This window comes from Ovis canadensis, chromosome 14 (assembly GCF_042477335.2).
Source record: "Ovis canadensis isolate MfBH-ARS-UI-01 breed Bighorn chromosome 14, ARS-UI_OviCan_v2, whole genome shotgun sequence".
Taxonomy (NCBI): Eukaryota; Metazoa; Chordata; class Mammalia; order Artiodactyla; family Bovidae; genus Ovis; species Ovis canadensis.
In genome coordinates, this window is record NC_091258.1 from 27,909,719 (window position 1) to 27,923,357 (window position 13,639).

The 13,639-nt window shown below is 58.7% G+C and overlaps 1 protein-coding gene across 1 annotated transcript; it reads left to right on the forward strand.

Annotated features, from left to right (window-relative positions):
* The first annotated feature begins 575 nt into the window (after nucleotides 1-575).
* LOC138418555 (tubulin beta-3 chain) lies at nucleotides 576-13,639 on the forward strand. Its single transcript, XM_069549943.1, has 6 exons — nucleotides 576-2,648; nucleotides 3,545-3,623; nucleotides 5,150-5,443; nucleotides 10,807-10,915; nucleotides 11,376-11,486; nucleotides 12,238-13,639. Exons 1-6 carry the CDS (start codon nucleotides 1,699-1,701, stop codon nucleotides 13,311-13,313), a joined length of 2,619 nt encoding a protein of 872 aa, XP_069406044.1. The 5' UTR covers nucleotides 576-1,698; the 3' UTR covers nucleotides 13,314-13,639.

Here is a 13,639-nt window from a genome sequence, read left to right on the forward strand (position 1 = left end):
CAGCAATGACATGGAAGCTGAAGGCAGGACGCCACTCACCCAGTGGCCTTGGTTGGTACCTGGGGAGTCCTAGGCTCGCATGGCTGGTTCAGGGCTGAGGTCCCAGCACAGGCCTTGCCGTGGCTCTTGCGTGGTCCTCTTCTGGGACCCTTTTCTCCTTTGGGGGTGGGAAGCTCGTGCCCAGCCAGGAACAGGCAAACAGTCCGCCAGCAGGTAAAAGGGTTTCCCTGAATCTACCAAAGCTGAAAGTGTGGCTCTGACCAGGTGGTGTCACCCAGCAGCAATGTTTGTGACAAACAGCCGCCCAGATGCCCACGTGGCCGGTGCCGTGCCAACCACTGAGTGCAGCCAAGAGAGTGCCTCCGTGCTGAGTGAGGACGGGCCCCGAGTCCTGTGGCACAGGTTCTAAAACGGCAAGAACGGTGGTCAGGGAGTGGCTGCTGGGCAGGAGGCGCCCCGGAGAGTCTGGTGTGGTCCTGTTAGGTTGACTGGTTACGGAGTGCTGCAGTCCCAAGGGTGCTGGATGCGGCATGCACCAACCTGCGTGTTTATAACTTGTGTACTGTCTCTCACCTGCCATGTGCTTTAATAAACAGCATCAACAGAGCCACAAAGGAGAGGGCCATGTGAGTCCTAGACAGGGAAGGGAGGTGCACGGCGCAGGTGTGGGCCTTGCCCGTCTGGCAGGAGGAGGAGAGACCCTGACGGACCAGCGCCCGTAGCATGCCAGCCCCATCAGCCCACCTCTGACTCCCCGCCACCCCCCGGTGGGACGGCCTGTACACCCCACCCTCCTCCTAGGAGGGTTTGTCGTCAGCACCATGCACTCCTCAGTGAGAAAGTGCTGGGGGGCTGGCAAGCGGCTGCAGACAAAGGTTTGTCCTTGAAGTGGTTGCTGGCTTTGGGCCGGCTGTGGTGACCTTTCACAGAGGAAATGGGGGCTGTCAGGGAAGGACTGGCAGTGCCCCCCCCCCAGCCCCCGCACCCCAGGGAGAAGCCACAGTGCAGTGAAGGGGCTGGGAGTCCTTGGGCGGGGTTGCCCTCAGCCAGCCTTTAACATGAGTTGGGGGGAGGGTGGCTAGGGCCAGGCTGTGGGTTCCTGAGGCAAGATTGGACGGCTTCAGGGAGGAGGTAATGGTTTTATGTTGGGCTTGGAAGAGGGTTGGAGGTCTCAGGCAGGTCTGCAGGGCCCCCACCCACCACCTGCATCGCCGGGAGCACCCGTTGGCCGAGCACCAACTACTGCACAGGCCGGACTGCCTTGGTCTGACAGGCCCGGGTTCCGCCTGCGCCACCAGGTGGCGGACCTCGCTGCAGCCCGGCACACGCCCATCATGTGGCCACCTTCAGGAGGAGGGACTCCGTGACGACTTTAAAGATGCCAAGGAAGGCTCTGTTCTCCCTGGACCTCAGCCCACCACGGCCGGGTAAGGCAGGAGGTCCCCACAGGACAGGAGGAAGCAAGCGGCCCAGAAATGTCTGCCTGTGGGCAACTGCACATCCAGAGAAGAGGCAGGGAGGCGGACTGAGGGCGGAAGAGCGACACTGCACCCAGAGGGCTGGCCCCACGAGCTTGGGGCCATGCCTGGGCCGACATTTGTCCAGCCAGGGAGGGGGCGGTGTGAGGCTCCTCCCAGGGGAGCCATGAGTTGGGCAGGACCCTGAGAGCAAGCACCCTTTCCTGCTCCCTGCGGGACGATGCCTGTGCTCGGCTCCCAGAGGCGGCTGCTGGGTTCCCTTAACTGCACACCCCCAGCCACCCTCCCCCTCACACTGGCCCCCAATCGGACAGGGCCCCAGTGCCTGGAGGTGTCCATCCCCGATGGGCTCTTTATCAGCCTGGGGCTGGTGAGTCTTGTGGAGAACGTGCTGGTGGTGGCCGCCATCGCCAAGAACCGCAACCTGCACTCCCCCATGTACTACTTCATCTGCTGCCTGGCCATGTCCGACCTGCTGGTGAGCGTCAGCAACGTGCTGGAGACGGCAGTCATGCTGCTGCTGGAGGCTGGTGTCCTGGCCACCCGGGCGGCCGTGGTACAGCAGCTGGACAATGTCATTGACGTGCTCATCTGCAGCTCCATGGTGTCCAGCCTCTGCTTCCTGGGTGCCATCGCTGTGGACCGCTACATCTCCATCTTCTACGCCCTGCGGTACCACAGTGTCGTGACACTGCCCCGGGCGTGGAGGATCATTGCAGCCATCTGGGTGGCCAGCATCCTCACCAGCGTGCTCTCCATCACCTACTACAACCACACGGTCGTCCTGCTGTGCCTGGTTGGCTTCTTCATAGCCATGCTGGCCCTGATGGCCGTCCTCTATGTCCACATGCTGGCCCGGGCCTGCCAGCATGCCCGGGGCATCGCCCGGCTCCAGAAGAGGCAGCGCCCCATTCATCAGGGCTTTGGCCTCAAGGGCGCTGCCACCCTCACCATCCTGCTGGGCGTCTTCTTCCTCTGCTGGGGCCCCTTCTTCCTGCACCTCTCGCTCATCGTCCTCTGCCCCCAGCACCCCACCTGTGGCTGCATCTTCAAGAACTTCAACCTCTTCCTGGCCCTCATCATTTGCAACGCCATTGTGGACCCCCTCATTTATGCCTTCCGCAGCCAGGAGCTCCGGAAGACACTCCAAGAGGTGCTGCAGTGCTCCTGGTGAGGGTGGCAGTGCCATCGTGTGCCCAGGCCTGGAAGTCTGGGGCAGTCCCTTGACAAAGAGGATCGCTAGACCATCTCTGAAGGTGAGGGTGCACAGGCCTTAGGGGGCCTGAGAGGGGAATCACAGGACTCTCCAGGAGGCTGTGCAGAATGAGGAGGCTGGGGAGATGGTGGGGCATGGCCTCCCACACCTAGAAAGGAGGGTCCCCACCCCTCCATCCAGAGACCCACTCCGGGGCCGGTGCCCACACCCCACCCCGCCCAAAGCTGTGGGAAGTCCCGCTCCAAGGACTTCATGACCAGCACAGGAGGAGGTGGGGGCTTCTCTCTTCAAACGCTCTGTGGTGACTGGGAGTCGGGCTCAGCCCGTCTGCGAGCAGCACATGCATTCGGCAGACACCCCAGCCAGGCCTGCTCTGGGGACCCAGCAGCCAGTATGCAGGCTCCAGGGCCAGGAAGCAGTGCAGCGGTATTAATAAATGTGATGCTTGGTGCAACCTCCTTCCCATCTTTCTTGCCTCTTTCCGGAAATTGCCTGAAGCTTGGGGTGGAGGAGTAGGGGTGTGGTGAAGAGGGGAAAGACCTAAGTCCCAGGAGCCAGTCAGAAAACATGGCTCATCTGCCCAGGTCATGACACCACAGCCCCCAGTGTCAGAGGGCTCACCTGGGGGAGGGCGAGGAGATCCCAGTCACACCCACTCCATCCTGTGTCTTTGCATTCTGTCTGTGGTGCAAACCCCAGCCCAGAGGTCCCCCACCCCAAGTCACCTCCATTGTGACAAGACCCTGGCACTGCCCAGCTGCCCTCAGCTGCAGCAGAGGCAGGACCATGGTGACCCGTGTGTGACTCTGGCCAGAACATGGCCCTCTCTCAGCCTCCATATCTGCTGCAGGGTGGCCCAGAGGCTGGGGTCTGCTCTTAAGTTCCGTCCTGCTGGGAGAAGGGTCAGTGCCCTGCCAGCCCTGGGAGATGTGAGACAAACTGCCCAGAATAGGGTGTGGCTGTCCAGGGGCTAAAGAGGTGTCCAAGCCCCAGGGGTTTGGGCTGGGTCCTCCCTCTGCCCCCCCATCCCATTCCTCCACAGACAGAGCATATGCCCTACCCTCTTGCTGGGACAGGCTTACGGACGAAAAGCAGGGGTACCAGCCAGCCCTGCAGCCCCCTGGCCAGTCCCCTACCCTGGTAGCACCACCAGACTGTTGGCCTCAGGGCTGGGAGCTGGTTCCCGGCAGGGCCGGCCTTTGCTGGGAGATGGACGATGAGTCAGCCTCGAGCCAGCTTCAATTCCTCTGGGGACGGAGGGGGAGCAGTCCTGGCCGGGAGCCATCCCGCAGGGCGGCAGGTGGGTGATGGGTCCTGCTCAACTGGGTGCAAAGCTTCTTCCTTCCAGGGAAAAGGACCCCCTGAATGGGGACAGGGAGGGGCCCCAGGCAGCTGGAAACCAAACACAGGAAACCACATCAGAGACACATTGTGGGGGAGGGGCATCTCTTGAGAACAAAAGACCCTTCCAGACTTGCCAAGTTGGGGAGCTTCATGAGGGGAAAAAGGGGCACCCACAAGCAGTGTGAGCACATGGGAACAGGCTATACACGCTGTGGCTGAAACCCTTCCAGAGGCTTCTGTCACTGAAATGTAAGACGGGCTTTCTTGTGTGGATTCACTCTACCCTCTGACCTCAGGAGACTGGTGGTGTCCTCCAGGGTGTGTACCGTGAGTCTCTTCTTTTCTGACAGTGACCTCTCCCGTCTGCAAACACCAACTCCTTACAGAGCCTCTCCCCACCCACTGACTTTACTTGGCCTCATTTGGACCAAGACTCCAGGGGTACGAGTGACAGCAAAGAGTGAGTCAGACACACCACCCCCCAGGCTGATAGTTCTGTGTCTGGCTTGTTTGTGTCCTTATGACAATCCTGGACACCAGTGCTCACTAAGCAGCAGCTACATCCAGGTGCATGTCTGGCAGGGGTTCAAAGCACCCAATCGCAATAGGTCCACCTGGAATGTCATGGCAGTGCCCTGGGGCAGCAGGGACAGGTGGCACCCCACTGCAGAGAGGAGCAGTGACAGAACTGCCATAGTAACCCACCTCCAACTCCTGCAGCCACCGCCCTTCTGACTCAGACGTCTAGGAGCCTTGCCCCAGCTTGCTTTCTTCTGGAGAGAATCTAGCGCCTGCTGCAGCCTTGCCTGCCTCCCCCACCATCAAAGGCTGCGGGCAAAGTTCAGAGTACCTGGTCTGCCCCTTCTGACAAAGGAGGGCTGCTGGGAGGCGTCCCTTCTGGCCTTCCGGTGTGGGAACATGGGGTTGGTCCCTAATCAGATGTGCACAAGAAAGACCTTCCTTGTTGCGCCGAGGGGTGAGGCTCCCGCTGGGAAGGGGAACAGAGGGCAGTCGGGGCGGGGGTCAAGGGCCAAGGGGGGCTTCTATTGTCCTCCCTGGAGCTCACCAGCCCCGCCTTCCCGATGCGCGGAGCCCAGAGACCGGATAGCAGAGGGAGGCGGCGCCGCCGCAGCGCGCGGTCGAGCGGGGATGCGCGGCACGGATGCTTGCTGCAGCCGGTGCCGCAGTCTTCGGCGGCGCCCGGGGATTGGCCGCGCGCGATGACGCCGGGCCGGGCGAGGCGGGCGGGGCCCCGCCTATAAGAGCGGGCGGCGGGGGCGGCAGAGCCTCCGCAGCCAGCTGCAGCCGGTCCGCTCGCGTCTCGCAGCCGCCCGCCATAGCACCGAGCATGAGGGAGATCGTGCACATCCAGGCCGGCCAGTGCGGCAACCAGATCGGGGCCAAGGTGAGGCTGCGTGGCTCCGTGTGCCGGGCCCCGCTCTGGGCGCGTGTCCCGCATCCCCAGCGCGCCTCCCGCGTCCCCAGCGCGAGCGGGTCCCGAGGGAGGGAAGCAGCGGGGAGGCGTTGTGTGCGCACAGCGGCACCCCAAGCCCGGCTCACCACTACGAAACCCAGGAAAAACGGACGGGATCGTCCCAGCTGCTGGCGGGCGGCCGGGACGCCGGGTCGCCCCTCTGCCAGTCCTACCCCGGCCTTTCCGCTGCCCCGCCCGGGTAACCTCCGGCCTGCCGGAGGCACAGCGCAGGTCAGCGGCTCCCTACTCTCCAGCCCCCCGCAGCTGCAGGTGCAAGTGGAAGGCGCTGGCTGGGCGTGGCCCTCTTTTCTGGGGTCGCAACTCGGCCTCGGGCGAGATGGGTGGGGTGGACAGGCTCGGGTGGGGCGCCCCCAAAAGCCATAACGATTCCCTCTGCCCTCCCACGCCAGGAGCTTGATGTCCCCCGACCGTTCACAGCCGCCCCCATTCCCCTAGCTAGCTTTGACAACCTTCAGCTCCCTGGCCCCGCCCTGTTCCTTTGTTGGGGAAGGAACTGTGCCCGGACTCAGAATGACCTTGGTCCAGGACTGGGCTCTCCCTCGGCGTAGCACCGCCCGGGCCACCCCTCCCCCAACCCCACTTAGGGACGGCAGGTCTAGGGGTCGGTGGTGGGAACAAAGCCGGGCTGGAGGGGCGCGGTCCAGAGCTGCTTCTCTGCTAGGCCCCTCCCCTTCATTGTTAGCCCCCCTCACAGATGTCGGGACTGAGGCGCTCAGGCCACGTTCCCCCCACCCCGCCCCCAACCCAGGAGGCAAGTGTGGTATCCCCAGGTCCAGAGACGCTGTTCCTTGTCCAAGGTCACACAGCAAGTGGAGACGGAGCCTCTCCACCCTCCGGCTCTCGGTCCCTTCAGGTGCCCACCCAGCACAAGGCTCAGGCTGAGTGGGTGGGGCCTACTGCCCTTTGTCAGCACCAAGGCCAGGGGCCCAGCCGGGATGGTGTGGAGTAGGTTCCCAAAGGAGAAAGTGGGAGGAGACAGGTCCTGGAGGGGAAGGGACCAGGAAAGCCTGCCTCCGGAGGCTGTTGCCATGGAAACCAGGCAAGAACAAAAAGCTAATTACAACAGGGCTGGGGCAGCCACGTGGCTGACATGTAAATTGCAACTTGGGCTCTAGGGTGGTGGCGCCTCGGATGGGGGGAGGGCCTGGTGGGGAGACACCCTAATCACTGAGGAGACAGCTGTGCCTGCCCGAGGAAGGGAGTTGGGGGAGGGGAGGCCTGGGGGACCCAGGCCTCAAATTAAATCAGGCCTCTGGGGGCCGTCACTGACAGATGCCCTGGCCGGGCAGGAGGGGCCAAAGACTCATTACTGTGGCCACAGAGGCCAGGCCTGCCCTGAGCATCTGCTCCTCTGAGGGTCAGGGGTCACTGACGGGAAGGAGGGCAACCCGAGTTCCATCGCAAGCCTGGGGAAGTGTTGGTCGGGTTGCTCTGTTTCCTTCTGCGGCTGCACGGGCACCGATCGGGCAAAGGTAGGTTCATGCCCAGCTGCAGCCCCAAGGGGCGGGGTGGGGTGGGGTAGGGATGGGCAGGGGGGACAGGGGCAGCTGCCTGAGTGCTGGGCAGTGTCCTCTGCAGAGATTTTTTTCCTGCTTCAAGTTCCATGTCCTTTGGGTTTTCCTCATTACTTCTTATTCATTTGAGGTTAATTTCCTTAACTCTTGTTTGTTTTTAAAAGTAGTATCTGATGCTTTTTAACAGTACAAAAGAGAAGTGGATTTGGGAGGAGGGGAAGCAGTGAGCAAAGGAGGCAGTCAAGTGATTTCCTTCTGGCCCCCCTGCCCTGGAGCACCTGGGCAACCAAGCTGGAAGAGCTCAAAGCCCGGCGGGGGCGTTTGCCTGCACAGGCGCTCAACAGCGGCCTGTGGACAGGGTCTGGCCGTTTCCTGCTCCCACACAGGTGTGGGCTCTTGGGGGAGGGAGACCAAACTTTTCCCGCCAGTTGCCAACGGCCGCTGACTGGTGGGGGCCGGGCGGGTGCCGCCAGACTGTTACAGGTAGGCTGTTACCCTACTTGGAGGCAGGCTGCCTGCTATGGGGAGGGTCCTGGCTGCGGGTGGGGTCGGGATGGGAGGGGTTATGGAGGGAGGAGGGGAAGTCTGGGCGATCAGGGCTAGCAGAGAATGTGTTGGGCACTGTGCCAGGTGCGTCCCTCACTGTGCCTCTCGAGGTTGCGGTGAGGCAGGGTGCTACCCTCCCCGCAGGGCACGGGTGTGAATCCAGGCCTGTGTAGGCACATCAGGATGGGCGGGGAGCCCCCAGCCCCCACCACGGGGCGAGGAGTGAGAGTACCCCACCCCCCTCGCCTAGGGGGTAGGGCGGTCCCGGAGCCTTTGTCTGCCCCCCCTCCTTGACCGCTGGGCGGGGCCTCGGAGACACGGCCCTGGCCATGACAGCCAATGGGAGGAGGGAGTTTCTGGTTTCCGACTCCACCCCCACACGCCCACTGATGCTGTGAGCCTGGTGGGGAAGGGCGTGGAGTCCTAGAGGGGCTTAAGCGCGGGAGTCGGGCCAGCCCTCCCTCTGGAGCCGCACACTCAGCTTGCTTTGGGCTCCTCTGTGTGTGTGCGCCCCTCTGCCTCCCCGCCCCAGGTGTGGGCGCGGCGACCGTCAGCACCACGGACAGCGCCGCGGGAGCTACAATTGAGCGTGTGAAATAGGAGCCTGGCCTGGACCCTGGGGTCCACGCGCCACTTCTCATCTGTGGTGATGATCATAATCATTATTTAATTTATAATATAGTATTTTGTTGTTTATTAATGTTATACAATACATGTAATATATTCTGCTAAGCTTTTATTAATAATATTTTAAATTGCAATTTATATTCGTTTTAACTACTAAAGCTATTATTAACATATGTCCCTTCTAAGACGTTGAAGCATTGCAGATAAAGTGCTTGTTTAAGCACCTCCCCCTGGTGGTCCCCCTTTTCTGGGTGGAGCAAGTTTTTTTTCCTTATTCTAGTCCATTTTCTGTGCATGTGCACCTATGCATAAGAATTACAGCATCTGTTGTGAGGTGCCCGTTTTTACCCTGAATATCCTTGCCATGTGCCGTTCCCCCCAAGGATGTGCCTTGGAGATCTACTCATACCAGTGATAATCTTTTATTGTGCCACAGTATTCCAAAATATATTGATTTTTTAAGTACTTTTTATTTTATTTATCAGTGAATGTGCGTTGGTTGCTCAGTCATGTCTGACCATTTGTGACCCAATGGACTGTAGCTCAATAGTCTCCTCTGTCCATGGAATTCTCCAGGCAAGAATACTGTAGTGGGTTGCCATTCCGTTCTCCAGGGGATCTTCCCAACCCAGGGATTGAACCTTGGCCTCCTGCATTGCAGGCAGATTCCTTACTGTCTGAGCCACCAGCGAAGTCCTTGTCAGTGAATAAGGCTTGACAAATTTAGATAGCAGCCTAAGGACTTTTAACTTGGTGAGACCAACGTTTGCTAAACACTTTTATTTGTCAGGCCTTGAGTTGACCACTTGAAGTGAGTACTGTTGTCCTGTCTACTTTACAGATGAGAAAATGGAGGTCCTGAGAAGTGGCACGCACTCTGGTCTGTTGCATTCCATACATGAGTTCCAGAGAACTCTCCATAGATGTATTGGTGGCTGGGTGACTGAGTCGCTTTCTGCCGCCCCCTCACCTGCCATCTCAAGCTCATTCCCTCTCTGCAGGGGTTGTGGATGTCCCAGGGCTGTGGGCCAAGGTCCTGGAGCCAAGCAGTGATTTAAAGCTCTGATCAGGTCCAGAAGGCCTCAGTAACACCTCCAATTACAGCATTAACACATACCTAATGCAGGGAGAAAGAAGAAAACTTATCAATGACACAAATCACAAAGACCAGCTGAGAACTGAACTTTGCCAACAGTCTCTCTGGGTGAACTGCCAAGATTCCTCTGTGCATTTGATAATAATGACTCTTCATATTTTTCAGGTTTTAAATTTTTAGTCTTTTAACCATATATATATATATATATATATATATATATATATATAATTTGGCTGTGCTGGGTCTTAGCTGCAGCATGTAGGATCTGAGTTCCCTGACTAGGGATCAAACCTTGGGCTCCTGCATTGGAAGTGCAGAGTGTTAGCCACTGGACCACCAGGGAGGTCCCTAAAATTAAAAAAGTTTAAAAAATTTTAACTAATCTTTTTCTTTTCTTTTGAGAAGTTAACAAGTGCACGTGATAAAAATTAAAAACCACCAAAGAGTGTGCAGGGCAAAAGCCTCTCCTCACAACCAGGACCAGGCTTCCCTTGTGGCTTGTCGGATAAAGAATCTGCCTGCAATGCCAAGACCTGGGTTCGATCCCTGGGTTGGCAAGATCCCCTGCTTCTAGAAGGAAATGGCAACCCCCTCCAGTGTTCTTGCTTAGAGAATCCCGTAGAAGGAGGAACCTGGTAGGCTACAGTCCATGGGGTCACAGAGAGTCAGATATGACTGAGTTACTAAACAACTATGAGCCCCATACAGCGTTCCCCATCCAGAGTAACTGGATTTATTCTCACAGCAATCAGACTTCATCTTGAGGCCTTTAGGCCTTAACAGAGAAGCTTCAGGGCTTGGCCAAGGTCACGCTGGGAAGGGGTGGTCCAACTTGAAAGCAAGACCCTGTCCTGCCTTAGTCCTGAGAGAAGCGCTGTGGGTTCTGCCCAGGGCAAACAGTGCAGATTGCAGTGTGGTGAGTGAGCCCTTGAAACTGGGGCTACGCCATCTCAGCTCAGACAGGCTGGGTGAGCCCAGGCGAGTTACTCCCCATGCAGGGCCCCTGTGGGCTGAGGCTGCTGCTGTGGGCTGCTTCCAGGCCCTGGCACTAGACGGCCTATGCTCGACACTGAGGGGTTTGCATATCCTAGGCCTGCTCTCCATCACTTACCTTCCTGGGCCTCAGTTTTCTCATCTAAAAAGAGGGAAATTTTAAAAAATCCCCCAGGTGGGTGTTTGCTGCTAACCCTCTCGTGGAGAAGTGGACTTTCAAGGCCCCTGTCAGCAAGTGGAGAGCTGGGTCTGGGGCCTAGGTCTGTGTCAGTTGGGCACGGATCCGCCCTGAGGGTTCTAGTCTCCATGGACATGCATATTTTTTATTATGACGATTCTCTTGATGACAGAACTGGGACTCTTTTTCAAAGTCACTCAAAGGGACTAGTGCAGGCTTTGGGTCCACATCACTCATTTTATACCAGGGCCTTGAGGCTACCAGAGGGCGGGCTTTGCCAGGGGTCATGACCGCCAACTGGCCCTTCCTTTCCCTGCAGTTCTGGGAGGTCATCAGCGATGAACACGGGATAGACCCCAGTGGCAATTATGTGGGTGACTCAGACCTGCAGCTGGAGCGCATCAGTGTCTACTACAATGAGGCTTCTTGTGAGTCCCCCTCCTTGACCGGGTGGGGGTGGGGTGGGGGCCTTGACTGCTGGGTCCCAGCATCCCTGCCTTCCTTCCCTTGGCTGGCAGGTGTAACCAGAGACTAACAGAGTAAAACAAGGAATCCCAGGCACCCTAGTGAGATGCAAGTGTGTTTAATGGCCATGAGACTCACGTAGGGGAATGACCAGGGCTAGGCAGGGTCCCAAAGACCCTTCAGGAGGCCCATGGAGGGTCCAGAGCAGGGGTTATCTGGAGAGGTCAGTCAGGGGCCATTCAGAAGCTGGTGTGAAATGGTGCCCTCAGGGACACCTGCCCATGTTCAGGTGTCAACCATGACCTCCTTGTCACATGTGATCCCTGCCTCTCTGATCCCAGAGTCTAAGCTTTTAGGTGAGAGCATGAGGCAGAAAGGGTGCGTAACTTCTGTGATCCATGTAACCCACCCCTCTCCTCTCAGCACACAAATATGTGCCTCGAGCCATCCTGGTGGACCTCGAGCCTGGAACCATGGACAGCGTCCGGTCTGGGGCCTTTGGGCACCTCTTCAGGCCTGACAACTTCATCTTTGGTAAGTTTCCCTTGTCCCCACCTTCTCATGGTGGATCCCACCACCAGCAAACCCAGATCAACAGAAACAAGGTCAGAGTTACCTCTGCCCACAACGCTGCAGAGCATCACTGAGTTCCCCGATTTGCAGTGAAAGAGTCCCAGAGAAAGAGTTTTGTGCAGGAAACAGTCACTTGTGATTTCAAGCAGCACAGTGTGTGCAACAAAGCTTACAGGATGTTAGAGAGCTGGAAGGGGTCTCCAGAGCACACCAGCTCATGAGTACTCTGCATTGCTGGGGTCAGGGGTTGCCAGTCCTCATGCCCACGACGGTGACAGGTGGAGGGCCTCACCCCACTTTCACCTCCTAGAGCTCAGCACCCAATGCATGGGCATGGCCTGCATCCTGATCCTGAGCTGCGAGGCACTCAGGGTTGTAGTTTACCCTTCCAGCACAGCGGGCTAGAGGGTGGGTGGACTGGAGGACTGGGTGGACCAATTCCACTAGGAGTTCCTCCTGAGGCAGAGCAGAAGCAGAAGCTCCAGAAGCTGTGTCTGTGTCCAGATCCCAGAGCACTAGGTGCCGGGGGTGACATCCCCAACACGCAGTGTGGCTGGCGCAAAGAGCCGTGGAAGTGAGAGTTGCGTGCCCCCACTTCATGGAGGGCAGAACAGGCACCGAGCTGCCTCCTCAGCTGCTCTCTGAGGCGGGCTGTTCAGGCCGGTGCTGGAGCTGTGACCCTGTCTGTATCCCCCTGCCCTCCCCCCCACAGGTCAGAGTGGGGCTGGCAACAACTGGGCCAAGGGCCATTACACGGAGGGCGCCGAGCTGGTGGACTCGGTCCTGGATGTGGTGCGGAAGGAGTGCGAGAACTGCGACTGCCTGCAGGGCTTCCAGCTGACCCACTCCCTGGGTGGTGGCACAGGCTCGGGCATGGGCACACTGCTCATCAGCAAGGTCCGCGAGGAGTACCCTGACCGCATCATGAACACCTTTAGCGTGGTGCCCTCGCCCAAGGTGTCAGACACGGTGGTGGAGCCCTACAACGCCACGCTGTCCATCCACCAACTGGTGGAGAACACGGACGAGACCTACTGCATCGACAACGAGGCGCTGTATGACATCTGCTTCCGCACCCTCAAGCTGGCCACGCCTACCTACGGGGACCTCAACCACCTGGTGTCAGCCACCATGAGTGGGGTCACCACCTCCCTGCGCTTCCCGGGCCAGCTCAACGCCGACCTGCGCAAGCTGGCCGTGAACATGGTGCCCTTCCCGCGCCTGCACTTCTTCATGCCCGGCTTCGCCCCGCTCACTGCCCGCGGCAGCCAGCAGTACCGGGCGCTGACTGTCCCCGAGCTCACCCAGCAGATGTTCGATGCCAAGAACATGATGGCAGCCTGTGACCCGCGTCACGGCCGCTACCTCACTGTGGCTACCGTCTTCCGAGGCCGCATGTCCATGAAGGAAGTGGACGAACAGATGCTGGCCATCCAGAGCAAGAACAGCAGCTACTTCGTGGAGTGGATCCCCAACAACGTGAAGGTGGCTGTGTGTGACATCCCACCCCGCGGGCTGAAGATGTCCTCCACCTTCATTGGTAACAGCACGGCCATCCAGGAGCTGTTCAAGCGCATCTCAGAGCAGTTCACGGCTATGTTCCGGCGCAAGGCCTTCCTGCACTGGTACACAGGCGAGGGCATGGACGAGATGGAGTTCACCGAGGCTGAGAGCAACATGAACGACCTGGTGTCCGAGTACCAGCAGTACCAGGACGCCACGGCCGAGGAGGAGGGCGAGATGTACGAAGACGATGAGGAGGAATCCGAGGCCCAGGGCCCCAAGTGAAGCAGCTGAAGGGGTGGGACGCGGCTGCGGCCAGGACCAAGTGGTCTGTCCCCCGAGCCATGTAGCCACTGACACACCCCCAATCTCACCCCCATGAGGTTCAGTCATGTCACCCTGGGGCTCCCAAGTGTTTTTCCTCCAGTATTTACAGCATCCCTTCCCTGCGTGAGTTCTCTCAGCTATCTTCCGCCTTAGGTCAAATCCGTTTCCTGTCTCTGCTTTATTGTTAGCTCCAGGCCTGATGTTTCATGTTTTTTTTTTTTTTTAAACTGGTTTCTGTTTATATTTTGGGGGGGAATATTTAATAAATTTATTGCTGTCAGATA